Source organism: Neofelis nebulosa, chromosome 16, assembly GCF_028018385.1.
Source record: "Neofelis nebulosa isolate mNeoNeb1 chromosome 16, mNeoNeb1.pri, whole genome shotgun sequence".
NCBI lineage: Eukaryota > Metazoa > Chordata > Mammalia > Carnivora > Felidae > Neofelis > Neofelis nebulosa.
This window is the reverse complement of record NC_080797.1, coordinates 36455005-36470806: the sequence shown is the minus strand read 5'-3', so window position 1 is coordinate 36470806 and position 15802 is coordinate 36455005. Positions and strand designations below refer to the sequence as shown.

Sequence of the window (15802 nt, the reverse complement as noted above, 5' to 3'; positions counted from 1 at the left end):
TCTCCATGTCCCTGCACCCCCTAGCCCTCCTCCCCAGCCTTTTCCTCCTCAGTTTTCTCTTTAAAACTGTGAAGTACTAACTTTCCAAGATCTGCCCTCCCCTTCTCCCTCTGCCTAACCACTGGGCGTGGACAGTTTCCGGCAGCCCCTGGAAGGAGGGGGCTCACCAGGAGAGACAGGGCAGGGGCAAAGCAAGGGGGGGTCCTCAGAACATCCACGTGTGTGTGTCTCCGCCCTGTGGCCTTGGCAGAGCTGCCTCCCCATCAGGGCTCACATCATCGAAGCCCTCCAGCCCCCACTGCGAAGGGGCTGGCCGAGGGGTTCAAGCTGCCCCGTCCCCCAGCCTCACAGCCACCAGCACTGCCCACAGGGCCCCCAGACACACACACGTGTACACACACACACACACACACACAGCGGACGGGCGGACAGACACTTGGCCCGAGTTCCTCCGTTTCCCTGGCCTGCCCCACCCCCACCCATACCCGTGCCCCCTCCTTGCCCCGCAGGACGGGCCTACAGGGGGTCCCCCTCCCCTCACCCCCTGCACCCCCCGGCTGGGGGAGCTGGCTCTGCCCTGCCCTCCTTGCCCCGGGGTTGGGGTCTCATCCCCCCAGAGCCCGCTGGTGCACCTGTTACTGTTGGACTTTCCACTGAGATCTACTGGATAAAGAATAAAGTTATATTTATTCTACACATGCCTCAGAGTCTCACTGCCTCGCTGCCTTCTCTTGGTGTGTGGGCAGGGACTGGGGATGGGGGCCAGGTATGAGCACCAGGGGGCAAGCTGCCTTCGGAGCCTGCCTTGCTATGCTGGGGTCTTTGGTGGAACAAGACAGGCCTGCCCTTGGGAAGCCCTCTGTCTAGGGGTCCACACGGCCCGTGTCAGGGAGCTCCAGTCTGAAGGTGGGGAGAGCAGAGGAGAAACGGTTCCCACCTGCAGGGAGTCCCCAGTTTGAGGGAGGAAGCCAGCCTCAGCTCTCTGGCAATCTCAGTCTGAAGGAGGAAGCCAGCTCCTGCCTGCAGAGTCCTGAGCCCCTGGAAGCCAGAGGTTGGGTCTGAGGGTCCCTAAGTGGCAGAGGAGCTCTAATTTGCGCTTGACCTTCAGAGGTGGAATTTGGCATGGGCACTTGGGTCAGGAGCTCCTGGCAAGCTAACAAGAACACAGATTCGGATGAAGATTAGAAAACTAGTCCATCCATCCCTGTGCCTCCAAGAAGGACTGTCCTGCCCTCCCCTGCCTACCCCTAAAGTCACTCTGTAGGCAGGAGGCACAGAGGACAGGTTGCAGGAGACCATGGATGCTCCTGGTTGAGAGGATCAAGTGTGGCAGTCCTGTAGGATCATCAGAGACCAAGTTTATCCACGCTTCACACTCTACACATCAAGGCCCAGAGAGAGCAGCGCCCTTGCCCAGGATCACAGCGAATTCACGGCTGATGGGGGACCAGTACTCAGAGCTCCCACCTCTCACCCAGAGGTCTTTCCTGGAATCTTGCCCCCAAAGAAGCATCGAGCACTGAGGTCTGAGGGTTCCAGGGAGGTGGCAGTGGAAGCTGTGTCTGGGGTGGGTTAGGGCGCCTGGACAGGAAGAGATTCCTGGACAGAAAGAGTTCCTTCCGTGGGAGTCTGCCTGCCATTTCTGCTTCAGCCACCAGGTGGCGGCAGCTCCCTACTTATCGCCATCTGGGCAGTCACCGTGCACGTGGAGGCCAAGGTTCTCTTCCTCCAGCAAATATTTTCTAACATTTTCTTTATGAATCTGACAGAAGTTTAACGTAACATACCTATCCACGTGATTTACAAAAATCACTATGCTATCACGCTGTATTGTAAAGGAGAAATGAAGGGGAAGGACTATGAATTTCAGTACGTTAATACTTGGACACAACTGCATAGCAGATAGAACATTGTCCTATTCCTTCTACTTTTTTTTCTTCTGTAAGGTTTTAAAAAAAATTTTTTTTTAACGTTTATTTATTTTTGATACAGAGAGAGACAGAGCATGAACGGGGGAGGGTCAGAAAGAGAGGGAGACACAGAATCTGAAACAGGCTCCAGGCTCTGAATGGTCAGCACAGAGCCTGACGTGGGGCTTGAACTCACGGACCGCGAGATCATGACCTGAGCCGAAGCTGGACGCTTAACCGACTGAGCCACCCAGGCGCCCCTCTTCTGTAAAGTTTTTATTTATTTTGAGACAGAGATAGCAAGCGGGGGAAGGGCAAAGAACGTGGAAGACAGAATCCCAAGCAGGCTCCACGGTGCCAATGCAGAGCCGGAAGCAGAGCTTGAACTCACGAACCGTGAGATCATGACGTGAGCCAAAGTCAGATGCTTAACTGAGCCACCCAGGCGCCCTAAGAAGCCTAGGAAACTTTATGAGTAATGTTGAAATAAAAGCTGCCAATGTATAATAAAACCACGCAAAAAAAAAAAAAATCCCCAACCACAACCCTAAGGTTTTACTTGTGAAACAGAATCAGGTTTTGGGCTTAGGTAGTTATGGAGAGGCTTTTCACTATGTGACCATCCAGTGGGACATTCTAAAGTCATGTGTGAGATTTCTTTTCTCTCTCCCTTTTTAAAAAAAGTAATCTCTACACCCAACTTGGGGCTCTAAGTCACAACCTCCAAGTCACAATCTTGAAATCAGGGGTGCCTGGGTGGCTTCGTTGGTTGAGCGTCCGACTTTGGCACAGGTCATGATCTCATAGTTCGTGAGTTCAAGCCTTGCCTCGGGTTCTCTGCTGTCAGCACAGATCTCTCTGCACCTCCCCCATGCTCTCTCTCCCTCTCTCTCTACCTTTCCCCCACTTGTACACATGAGCAAGCTCTCTCTCAAAAATAAATGAACATTAAAAAAAAAAACCCAAATCAAGAGTCACATGCTCTGAGGCAGCCAGGTGCCCCCACGTGTGGTGCGTGTTGTAAGAGGGCATCTTGGCATTTCTAGCCCCTGCCTACCAAATGCCAACAGGATTGCCTTCATTTTGACAACTGTAGCAGTGGCCCCACATTTATAAAATGCCCCCTTGGAGTTGTACCTTTGATGCTGGGGCTTGAGGTTGTCCTCAGGGGCTCACAGTTCAGCTATGGCACAAGTGACGTTTTGGGCCCAGGGATTCTTTTGTCGTGAGGGGCTGTCCTGTGCATTGTAGGGCGTCTGCCCCTAGATGCTAGCTGCACCTTCCCCCCAGCTGTGACAAACTAATATGTCTGCAGACATTGCCAAATGTCCCCTGGGGGGAGAAACTGCCCCCAGGTGAGAACCCCTGCTGTGGGGTCTGATCCTTGCTGACATGTGCTTTGCACCATCAGGGAGACTGACTGAAGGATGCTGACTGGGGTACAAGCTGGGAAAGGCCGTGGCTAAGTCTTGGGTCTATGGGAGTTCAGGGCATTTAACCAGGCCTGGGACAAATTTCAGAAGGCTTCCTGGAAGAGGTGTCCCAGCTCCCAGCTAAATTAGGTGTAAGGGAAGGAGTTAGCCAGCTGGGACACAGAGGTGATAAATAGCTTCGTGTGACCAGAAACTGTCACCAGCTCTGTGCTTTAACCATTTTGGTTGGAATGTTGGAAGAGGTGAGTTGGAGAGGCTGGGATGGGCTCAGGCTAGGGCCGGTTCAGGAGCTGGACTTGACCGAGAGGGCAATGGGAGTGAAGGATCTCAAGCCAGTGAGTGAGCTGTTTGGACTGGAATTGCAGGGAGCAGAGAAGCTGTGGGAGCAATTGCGGCCACTGGTGACAAGGCTGACCCTGGGCAGCGCCTGGAGGGATGAGAGTGGTAGAGGGAGGAAATGCTTCGGTGGTAAAATGGGACTAGGTGGTTGACAGGACATGGGAGGTGGGCAGAAGACAGCCTTCGGCAGTAGTGGGTGCAGGTGGCCTGGGTGGATGGAGATAACAGCACTGAGAAGGCAACTAAGGCAGTTGGGTTGCATTTGAGGTGTTGGTGACCACACTCCCATCCCTCATTCCACTCCAGCCACAATGGCCTCCTTGCTGGCCTCAAACACCCTAGCATATTTCTGCCTCAGGGCCTTTGCACTTGCCAGCCCCTCCACCAGGAATGCTCTTCCCAGAACCAGCTTCATGGCTAGCTCTTTGCTACATTCTGTTCCAGGGTCACTCCTCAGGGATAGTCACTGTCTGCCCTTACTCTGAGCGATATCTGGTGGTATGTGCTATATTTATTGCCTGCTTTGTAAGCTTCATGAGGGCAGGTTTTGTTGCCCACTGGAGCCCAACATCTGGATCTGCTCTGTTCAGTACAGCAGTCACTAGCCGTATGTGGTGACTGAGTCCAGAAATGTGGCTGGTCCAAATCTAGATGTGCTCCAAGCATAAAATATACACCAGATTTCAAAGACTTAGTAAAAAAAAAAAAAAAAAAAAAATATATATATATATATATATATATATATATATATATATATATAAAATATCTCCTTAATGCTTTTTTCATATTGATGATGTGTTGAAATAGTATTTTGGATATGCTGGGTTAAAGAAAATATATTATTAAAATTAATTTCATGTGTTTCCTTTTACTTTTTAATGTGGCTAATGGAATATCTGAAATTACACATGTGGCTCACATCCTATTTCTATTGAACGGTTCTGATCTCGAATGTTGTCTGGCATATAGTATGTGCTCAACAAATATGCCTTGAACGAATACATCCGGAGAACAGCTGTGTATCCACATTTGAGTTTGTTGGAGATCCAGGCTTTGCACACCTGACTGATCAACATCAGAGAGACACTATTGCACACCGTGAGCAAGGATAAGTGCTTGGGCCTCTGGGACGCCTTGGGTTCCTTATCAACATGTTTTACTAAGCACGACTCTGGGGCCATTGGTGGAGGAGCAAGTAATGCCATTCAGCAGAAGTGCTCTGTCTGGAGAAGCAAGGGTGCCGTGGTCATCTAGCTCTGACTTGGGGGTGGGGGCCATTAGGAAAAGGATCTATTTATTTCCAAATGAGACTGAAAGGCAGGTAGGTATTAGCTAGGGTGGGGAGGGGGGTGCTGCAGAGAGAGGCTGCTCCAGACAAAGAAACAGCACGTTCAAACATCTGGAAGAAACTGGTCACTGTGTTTGTAGGAAGAGAAAAGTCAGTATGGTTAGGAAGCCCGTGCTGCAGGGGTGAAGCAGGGCCAGGAGAGGGCAAGACTTCAGAAGGCTCATTCAGGTGCTTGACTTAACCCTGATGACAGGGAGCCCCTGGGGGCCTAAGGAGGAGGACTATTTAGAAAGACCCCTCTGGCTGCTGTGTGCAGTGCAGGCAGGGGGGGTCCAGGAAGAAGAGCGCAAGGAAAGGAGGACAAAGAGGGAAGGGCCAAGGATGCAGGAGAAAATCAGGCAGAGCGGGTCGCAGCAGCCTGCTCAGGGGGGTTGAACAAAGTCCAGGGTGTAGTCACGTGGTGGCCCCTGGATGTCACTTAGGGCCTGGGTGATCTTACGGAGAGCAGCCCCACTGGGGTGGAGAGGGAGGAAGACAGATGGGGACAGAGAAGAGACAGGAGCAGGACCAGAGGCGGCCATGTAGGTGGCTCTTTATACTCTCAGAGGAGAGAAGAGGGTGGTGGCTACAGGGAAATGCAGGGCCAGGGGCACGTTTCAGGCAGCTTTCTTTTGAGGTCGGCAGGGACTTAGCCGAGTTTATGGACTGGGGGGGAACAGCAGCAGGGTGAGGGGGTGAATCTAGAAAAGAGTCCTGCCCTCTGACCCTACCGCCCACCCCTACTCTACCTCCACCAAAGGGAGGGCTTGGCCACTGCCCAGGCCACAAGGTTGAGTGTGGATGGTGTCCACAAGCCCTACCGCACTGAGGCCTGCCCAGCGTGAAGGGGCGCCTGCCTCCTCTCTCTGTGGGCTCGGTCAAGAGGGGAGACCTTCCTGCCACGCCCCTGCAGGTAGGGAGGGAGCCAGTGTGGCTGCTGCTGGCACTGGGTCCTGACCACCCACCCGGTACATATCAGAGATCTCTCTCTGTCTCTCATACACACACACATGCACACGCGGCTCACACAGGGCATACAGATGCCTGCACAGACGCAGACCTACAGGGAATACACACGCACACACAGAGAGCCCACATAGGATGTACACACACACACGTACACACACGGTTCACGTGCACGCACGCAAAGAGTTCACACAGGTTTTACATGTGCATGCGCACACGCAGCTCATACTACACATATGTGCAGTGTGTGGCCATACACAGGGAGCCCACACAGAGGCCACGCCTCAGCCCCAAGAAGGAGAGGCCCTCGGGAGGCTGGTATCACAAGTACTTTTTCTGGGCACCACCTGCACCTCCCCTTCCGGCTCTGCGGTGCCCTCCTCCTGTGCACGTTCTCTCAGCCCCAGGCCTCCCCCCTGCCACCTGGATCAGGGCAACAAGGACCTGCCACAGTTCAATCTACGGGTCCCCCACTCAACCCAGCGCACTCGGGAAGTGCTGGGGACGCTGCAGGGCAGGGTCCCGGGGACAGTTCTCCGGAAAGCACCCGCGGCCCGCCTCTAGATGGCCAGGTCCTGGCGGACCGTGGCCAGGGACGCCTTGCTGTGGCCGCTGCCGCCCTCGCTGTCGCTGGCCGGCGCCGGGTGCGGGTAGGCGGGGGGGCCGCAGGGGTCGGGGCGCGCGCGGTGGCGGCGGCCGTCGCGCTCTGCCGCCTGGCGACGGCGCCCGGCGCGCGGGCGGCCCTTGCAGAGCAGGTGGCCCAGCTCGGCCACGCTGAGCAGCGCCGAGAGCAGCCCCACGGCGAAGTAGAAGAGCACGAAGACGGTCTTCTCGGTGGGCCGGCTCACGAAGCAGTCCACGGTGTGCGGGCACGGCGGGCCGGCGCACGCGAAGTGCGGGGCCACGCGGAAGCCGTAGAGCAGCGCCTGGCCCGCCAGGAAGGCCAGCTCGGCCAGCAGGCGCAGCGCCACGCTCAGCAGGTAGCAGCGGCGGCGCGGGGGCGGCCCGGGCCCGGCGTCCGCGCCGCCCGCCTGCTTGCCGGCGCGGTGCACCGAGTAGATGACGAAGAGCACGGGGGGCGCCGAGAGCAGCAGGATGTGGAAGAGCCAGAAGCGGTAGTGGGAGACCGGGAAGGCGCGGTCGTAGCAGGTCTGGCGGCAGCCGGGCTGCAGCGTGTTGCACACGAACTCCTCCTGCTCGTCCTCGAACACGGCGCCGCCCACCGTGGCCAGCACCAGGATGCGGAAGATCAGCATGACCACCAGCCACAGGCGGCCCACGAGCGGCGACTGCAGCTGCACGGCGTCCAGCAGCGAGCCCAGGAACGCCCACTCCCCCATGGCGCTGGGGACGCGGGGGTTGGGGGGGACCGGTGTCAGAGGCTACCGATCCGCGCCCCACCCCAGCCCCCCAGCCCATGGAGTGAGGTTAGCTAGCCCTCCTCTAACTTGGGGTGCGGCAGGGGCTCAGTTAGGCCTGGGTTTAGCTGGGATTTTGTGGGAACGAGGGAGTCAGCAAGGGGGCGGGGGCAGGAGGGGTTAGGAGATTCTCAACTGTGGGTGCCTTTCTCCTTGGGGAGAAGGTGCTGGGGAGGAGCCCCACCCTGGTGCTCTAGCCAGACCCCCACGGGCCTGCTTGATTGGACCCCATGCTCCTCCAGAGTCTATATCCGTAGGGAATCAACTTGACATCGGCAGGGCCAGACCGACTGCATTGTAGAACCAGAAGCCCAGCGGTGCCCTTACGTGCCCAAGGATGCTTTCCATGGGCAACCGTGGTACCTCCAACCGGGGAGTCCAGACCCAACTTAACCTGGGAGAGGTGGGAGCCAGCAGACCCAGAGGGACCTCACCTCCTTCCTTCTCTGCCCACCATTTCTCCTGCCCTTCTTACTGCAGTGAACTCCTCTCAGAATGGGGAGTTCCATAACTCTGTCATTATCCCTTGTTCTAGGGGTCCCCTGCCATCCCACTCCTGAGCGGCCCAGCCATCTCCGATCTCCTCCATGGTGTCCCTCTGCTTCCAGCCTCCCACATCTCCGGAGAACCTCCCCAACACACTCACACAGGCCCCACAGGCTCCCCGTGCCACCGGACCCCAGCCTGACCCCACTCACCCTGTGGCTGGAGCTGAGGTGTTAGAGCTGAGGGACGGATCCTGGGAGATGGCTGGGACCTGTTACTCTCCCGGGGCCTCTTTCATTTTCCCTTTTGGGTTTGGCCAGGATAGACGACAGGACAGAATAGCCGAGAGGGGCTTGCTCTCCCCCTTCTCTTAAAGGGACAGGGTGGCCCTGTCGGTTGGCTCCACCCTTGGGAACAGACACAAGGCCATGCCCCTTGCTGGGCTTTGCAGCCCTCCCTTTCTATCCCTTACCCACCCTCCCCCCATCCCACCTGCTGTGTCTCCTTCTGGAAATGGGGGTGGGGGTTAACCAGAGCCACACCCCTTTTGAGGGAAGGGGACTTTACGGAAGCCCATGGAACAGACTCCCCCAAACTGGAAGGCCTAGATCCACTAGCAACTGACTGTCACCTTTGAAGGCAGTCTTCAGGGCTGGAGGAGGGTTTGGTGCTAGCGTTGGGGGCAGCAGATCTCAGTAGATCTGGTTCCACCTCTGCCACTACTGGCCTTAGACAAGTCACTGAGCTCTTCTGGGCCCAGTCTCCTGGCTTGTCAGCTGAGGAGTCTGCACTATCTGACCCCCAAGTTTCCTTATCTTAGTGCTAAGGTCCCAACCATATTATGGAGAACAAAGACAACCTGTGCCCAGGAAAGAATCCCATATGGGAACCATTAAGGCATCAAGAGTGTTCAGCACTGGTGGTTAAATAAAAGCTTTTGCTTTCTTCCTGCTTTTCTATAATTTCCAGATTTATTCTAATAAGCATGTTATTTTATAATGTGAAAAATGAATAGAAGGACTTCTCTGCCCTCGTAAGGCTCTGAATCACATTCTACAACTCTAGGTGGCAGGAGAAGCTATCCCTTAGGGGAGGAGTTAGGATGATGCGTGGTGATCTGAGTGGCTGAGGAGGGGACACCCTCAGGTTTAGACATCTTGTTTGTCCCCTCTAGGCCTTTCTAGGAATCTGCCCCACCCGCATACCATTCCCCTTCCCCTGTACACCCGCTCTGGACCAGGCCTTGCGCCGAGCCGATCACACAAATCAGCTCATTGCATCCTCTTGATGACCCTGGCAGGAGGGAAGCTGAGACTGGGAGGGTCTAAGCCACTTGCCCACACAGCAAGTAAATAGCCAGTTCCCGTCTCATGCCTGGCTTGATGGGTTGGGAGCCCATGTGCTTAAGCCCCTCATGGAACTGTTCTCACTCTAGCTTGGCTGGGCTTCCCAGGTGGTGTTCCGGGGCCTGACCATCCCCAGGGCTTTGGTTGGGTCTGGTGGGCCCAGACACGCCTGCCCCTCTCTGAGTGGGGAGGCCCAGAACCTCCCCCTCCATGACATTTCCTTTCCCCGTCAGCCATGGGGGCCTGTATAGTTTTCCATGTGTTGACAGGGACCCCCTGGCCTGATTTCAGGGAGGGGTGGGAAATGTGCCCTTCACCTACACTGGCTCAGGGGTCCAGCCCAGCCTGGAAAAACCCTCGGTTAATGATGGATGTGGTGGGGAACCCGCCCCACTGTCATGCAGGGTTCCCTTGGGAGTGGACCTGGGTGGGGAGACACTGCCTTGGACAAAGTCCAAAGGAAAGCACATGCTGGGGCCCCACATTCCAAAAACAGGATGTGGGGTGGGGGTATGGCTGACTTTCCCAACCCTCACCTCTGCCTGCTCCTGGCAAAGCTGCTCCCCGACCCCCGACCCCCAACGCCCAGCCCCAGCCATGGGGGCTCAGGGACACACCTCATCTCTCCTGACTGTCCAGGAATGGTCCCTGCCCTGTCCTCACAGCCCCTGCTGGGTCGGGACACTGGCCCAGCCTGGAAAAACCCCATCAGATCTGTCTGCTTTTGGGGAATGGAAAATGGCAGAGGTAGTGGGCTAGGGTGAGGCAGGAGCATGGTCACATGCTGTCCACAATCCCTGATGCCACAGGCCAGACACAGGAGACTGTGCAATCTCCGGGGCCCGTCCTCCTTCCCAGATAGCGCTGTCCAGACTGAGAGGAGGTGTCACTGATGCTGCCCAGGGCTGGTGACACATGGCCCCATTCTTGGCCATACTTAAGGTCTGGAGCTGGGCTGAGAGGCCCATCCTGCCCAGTTTCATATTCAATCTCTGTCCCAGACACTTCACTCTACCCTGTGGGGGCTGGGGAGCCAATTCCCATTCCGTCACACATGGACACACATATGCAGGCACTACATGGTTGTACCCAGTAAGTGACATCATCAACACATGGCTGTATTTTCTGTCCCCGTGCCCCTCTAACATTTTTTTTTAAAGTTCATTTATATATTTTGAGAGACTGCGCATGAGGGAGAGAGAGAGAGAGAACGAGAGAATCCCAAGCAGGCTCCCACTGACTCAGGGCTTGAATTCACGAACTGTGAGATCATGACCTGAGCTGAAATCAAGAGGCGCCCAACCGACTGAGCCACCCAGGCATCCCAACCCCTCTAACATTTTTTAGTCTTTACAGAAATGTTGCCTTTTAGTGAGGCCTTCCCTAGCCTTCCTAACGGGAATTTAACCCCCTACTTCCTATCCCCTTTCTCAGCTTTATTTCCTTTGCACTGATCACTACATAACATACTTGGTTACTTAAAAATTGTATCCCGTGTAGCACCCATCTCCTCCATTAGCATGTATGCTCCACGAGGTGCCCTGTTCACTGTCCCGTGTCAGCACCTAGAACAGTTCCTGGCACGTGGTAGAGGCTGGGTGGGTGAAGGTTGGGGTGGGAGGGTTGCGGACCGGGCAGACCATCTCTGCCCCAAGACAGTGAGCTCACTCTGCCTCATTTGCTAACTCTGGTCTCCTCTAAAGCTAGTGATCACTTAAGTGGCCGATTTGGTCTGAGATCGGTAATCAGAATGTCTAGTCCTGGGTAGAAATGAAAACCCCAAAACGGGTTAATGGTAAAATTCCTCCCTCACCTTCCCCCTCGGCCTAGGTGGGAAAGGTGAGGGAGTCAGATGCGCGTGGTTGTGTTGGCTTCTGATTACTCTGGAGGATTCCCCGCCACCCCCTCCCCCCTCCCCCCCTCCGCTACACAGTGTCTGACCCTTCAAACTCTTTCCAGGCCTGCAAATCCTCCGGACAGGCGACCTTCGGTTCACAGGTTGTCCCCGCTCCTCTCTCTTCTCCCCGCCCTCAGCCTGTGGTTCCCAATAGACCCCTCAGGCTCTGCGGTTTTATCACTCACGGGGACCTGCTTCCCCTTCAGGCCTTCCCTCCTCCCTTGGCTCTATAATTATTTAAGATTAGGTTCGGCTGTAACAGCACAGCTACTAAGCGGGGGTTAAACAAGAGAGAAGCTGGTTTCCCTCTCACACAAAAGGAGGAGGGCGATGGGCTGTTCAGGGAGGAGGGGCAGCTCTGTGCCTCAAAGTCCTTGGGGGTGCAGGCTCCTTCCAAACTCCTCCCTGGGTGTGGTCCTCGTCCTCCACCATTCCTCCTCCGCCGCATTCCAGGCAGCAGATGGAGGAAGGGACGAAGGCGGGACAAATTTGTGCAAAAACGGCTCTCTCAGAAAGTCCCGGAAGCTGCCATGTGACCGACTGCTCACTTATCATTGGCCAGGATGACCTTCCGCAAGGAAGGCTGGGAAATGTAGTCTTTTCTCCCCGGTAGGTGTCCTTACATCCAGTAAAGGGGAATTTAACCCTCATTGTCACAGATCTGCACCACTTAATGACTTTCTCCGCGGAGGTGGGGATTCAGAGAAACTAGTTCCCCCAGGTCTGCCCCCACCCGCTGAACAGTTCTATTTAGGTTTTCGGCGGGTTGGTTGGTGCCCAAACGGATTGGAAGGTGCCCATCCGCATGGATGGTGCCCATCCGCATTGGTAATGGTGATCTTTACCCAGTCTACTGATTCAAATGCTAATTTGTTCTGGAGACACCCTAAGAGACACACTCAGTAATATTTTACAGGCTATCTGGGCATCCTTAACCCAGTCAAGTTGACACCTACAATTAACCGCCACACAGTTTTTCAACACAGCTTGCGGACACCCTCCTCAGATTTGCAATGGTGCGGGCGGCCCATCGGTAAGAAACACCTGAGATCGATTCCTGGCGTGGTACAAGTTCAGCATCATTTTAGAACTGGAATCCATTTAATACTTTAAAAACCTGAAAAAAATTATAGTTATTTTCATTTCGAATAAAACCATGTAACACTATTTTTGTGAACTATAGGAAGATGCAAAGAAGAAAATGAGATCACCCAGATCTCATTATCCAAAGAAAAGCAGATGACGGTTTGCTGCAACTTGCAGTTGGCCTTTCAGCGCACATAGCATTTGGTCTCAAACTTCAGTTTGCATCAGAATTAACGGAGCGCTTTTTAAAACAGGTGCTTTTAAATCACCCAGTTCTTGAGTGGGCCTGATAATTTGAATTTCTAGCAAGCTCTCAGGTCATGCTAATCCTGCCGGTCCAGGGAACACACACACACACACACACACGGAGGAGCACTGACATGTACTCTACACCTTTGCTTTTCCAACTAGGCTCTCCAGACAGCAGCACTGACATCACTTGGGGAAATTACTAGTAACAACTTCAGACCTCACTCCAGGCCTACTGAATCAGAATCTGCAGTTTAACAGGATCTCTAGTGGATTTGTAAGTGCAAGTTTGAGAAGCTCTGGTTTATATTTGAGCTTCATACTATCTAAAAGATAGCTTTTCCTATTTTGTTGCTGTATAGTTTACACGCAGCGAAATGCACCATTTTATAATATAACTTAATGAGTTTTGATGCATTATACAGGATAGTTTTTGTATCTTTTTTCCCCCTCTACCCAACACAATGACTTTCCTGTGCTATTAAATGTTTTGGGAAAATATGACTTTTAATGACTTGGTAATACATGATAAGGTGTACCAGTTTAACCAATTCTTCCATTGCAGTACGCCTATTCTGTTCCATTTTTCACCAGTGTAAATAATGCCACGATGAATGCTTTTGGACACAAACTTTTTGTTTTTTGGACTTCAGAATAATCTTCCAAAAGTGGAATTACTGAGGAAAGAGGTGCTGGATAGGTCAGAACAGATATCCCTCACTCTAGAAGTAAAAAATGCATGCAAAAATTTTGTCTTTGGGTTTTAGGAAAAATGGCTAGGAATCACTTAAAAAATTCCCCTTCAGCAAAACAGTGGGATGCAATGTATTTTAAAAAAACAAAAAGGATAGGACACCTGGGTGGCTCGGTTGAGTGGGATTTTTCTCTCTCTCTCTAAAAAATATAATAAAAGAACAAAAAGGCTTAGTAAGCTTATTGTATTATATATCAACTAATGCAAGTTTTGAATCCTTTATTTTCCCAGTAAGTATTCTTTTGTAATTCTAATTGATGTAATATTGCTTAATATTTATTAAGCAATGTTTCCTGTGTAGGAGAAATAATTACATTCTATAAAGGGTTTAAATGTATACAACCAAGTTTATTAGCACTAGAATTTTTATCTTCTCGAATGTCTAGAATGAATAGTCAAGAGATGTATTTACTCAGAGTCTTTTAGTTAGCAAGTGCTTTGCTGGGAACAAACTTCCACTTTTATTTTTATTTTTTATTAAAAAAAATTTTTTTTTAACGTTTATTTATTTTTGAGACAGAGAGAGACAGAGCATGAACAGGGGAGGGTCAGAGAGAGAGGGAGACACAGAATCTGAAACAGGCTTCAGGCTCCGAGCTGTCAGCACAGAGCCCAACGCGGGGCTTGAGCTCACGGCCGCGAGACCATGACCTGAGCCGAAGTCGGACGCTTAACCGACTGAGCCACCCAGGCGCCCCAAACTTCCACTTTTAAAAGGTAAAGGTTTCTGACTTTTTCTTTTTAAAGAGGCTTTATATGCTTTCTTTGATTTATTTTACAAACAAATGCATACTTACCAGACAGGGACTTCACCTCTGATTTGTAATCTGCTTGCTTTCTTCACTCAGTAAGGTCTTGGGTGTCTTTTCATGTCAATCAATATTTTTCTTCCCCCCCCCCCCCAAATATATCATTGTTAGTGAGTACCTGGTATTCCTCATTGTACCATAATTTGTTTAAACCAATTGTTTTATCTGAAGTCTCCTGTTCGTTGGACATTTAGGTTACTTTCAATTTTATTACATAAACTTTAATAAGCATCTTTTTTTAAAAAATAGAATCTATAGATTCTTCTTTTTTTTTTTTAATGTTTATTATTTATTTTTGAGAGAGAGAGACAGAGTGTGAGCAGGGGAGCGGCAAAGAGAGAGAGGAGACACAGAATCCGAAGCAACTCCAGGCTCCAAAGCTGTCAGCACAGAGCCTGATGCAGGGCTCCAACTCACGAACGCAAGATAATGACCTGAGCTGAAGTCAGACGCTTAACCGACTGAGCCACTCAGGTGCCCCAATAAGCATCCTTTTTTTTTTTTTTTTTTTTAAATTTTTTTTTTTTCAACGTTTTTTATTTATTTTTGGGACAGAGAGAGACAGAGCATGAACGGGGAGGGGCAGAGAGAGAGAGGGAGACACAGAATCGGAAACAGGCTCCAGGCTCCGAGCCATCAGCCCAGAGCCTGACGCGGGGCTCGAACTCACAGACCGCGAGATCGTGACCTGGCTGAAGTCGGACGCTTAACCGACTACGCCACCCAGGCGCCCCTAAGCATCTTTTTTAAAAAACATCTTTGCATGTGGCTTTTCTTGAGGTAATTGTAGATTTATATGTAGTTTTGAGAAACAGAGATCCCTTGTGTACTTTGCCCCACTCTCCCCTAATGGTAGCATTTGTAACATTATGTAACTAGGATATTGAGATTTCCTGTATTTCTGTGTTTACATGGTTTTGCATGTTTCAATTCTTCTCTTGACCTAACTTTTTTAATGTTTATTTTTGAGAGTGCGCTTGAGCAGAAGGGCAGAGGGAGAGGGAGATGAGAATCCCAAGCAGATTCAATGCTGTCAGTACAGAGCCTGATGTGGGGATTGAACCCACAACTGTGAGATCACAACCTGAGCTGAATTCAAGAGTTGGACACTTAACCAACTGAACCACCAGGTGCCCTTTGAACTAAATTTCTTAAAGTGAGAGTTTTTGAGACAGAGTTTGGCCTCTTTGCCCAGATTCTGATGAAAGGGATCATTTTTCCAGATCTTTGTCAACACTACCCTTGGGGATATGTTTTGGATATCCCTCTGTAACTCAAGATTACTTTTCTTCTGGTACATTTCTAAATGGTTTTGCTTTTGACATTTAAATAAATATTGTCTGTTTGAACTTAACTTTGGTATAAGATGTGAGGAAGGAATTGGATTTATCTAACATTTCTCTTTTTTCTAAATGGTTAGCCAGTTGCCCTTATTGAGATCATCAAATAGTTGTCCCGATTATCAAAATAGTTGTAAAGGAATTAAAAAAAAAAGACATGCATATTTGAAACTACTTACTGATGTAGGGCCAAGGCCTTCTGAGTATGAAGGAGATGGAAGAACTTTGTACCCATGTATAAAATCCCAGGAAAAAACCTGATTGGCTTTGGTTAGGTCATGATGCCTATCTCTTAGACCTGTTACCACACGGCCAGGGGCTGTTAGGTCGGTACATCAGCACATGATCAGAATAGTTCTCAAAAGGAAGTGAAGAGGGATATATTTTAGAGTAAAGTAAAGGGTATATTGCAAGCCCCCCCCCCCCCCCCAAAGGGGCAATC

At 51.6% G+C, this 15802-nt stretch overlaps 1 protein-coding gene across 1 annotated transcript; it reads right to left on the bottom strand.

Moving 5' to 3' along the window:
* Nucleotides 1-4507: 4507 nt before the first annotated feature.
* Nucleotides 4508-8318, bottom strand: GJD3 (gap junction protein delta 3). The gene is made up of 2 exons (XM_058703995.1): nucleotides 8092-8318; nucleotides 4508-7319 (listed from the first exon to the last, which is right to left on the bottom strand). Exon 2 carries the CDS (start codon nucleotides 7313-7315, stop codon nucleotides 6536-6538), a length of 780 nt encoding a protein of 259 aa, XP_058559978.1. The 5' UTR covers nucleotides 7316-7319; nucleotides 8092-8318; the 3' UTR covers nucleotides 4508-6535.
* Nucleotides 8319-15802: the final 7484 nt, after the last annotated feature.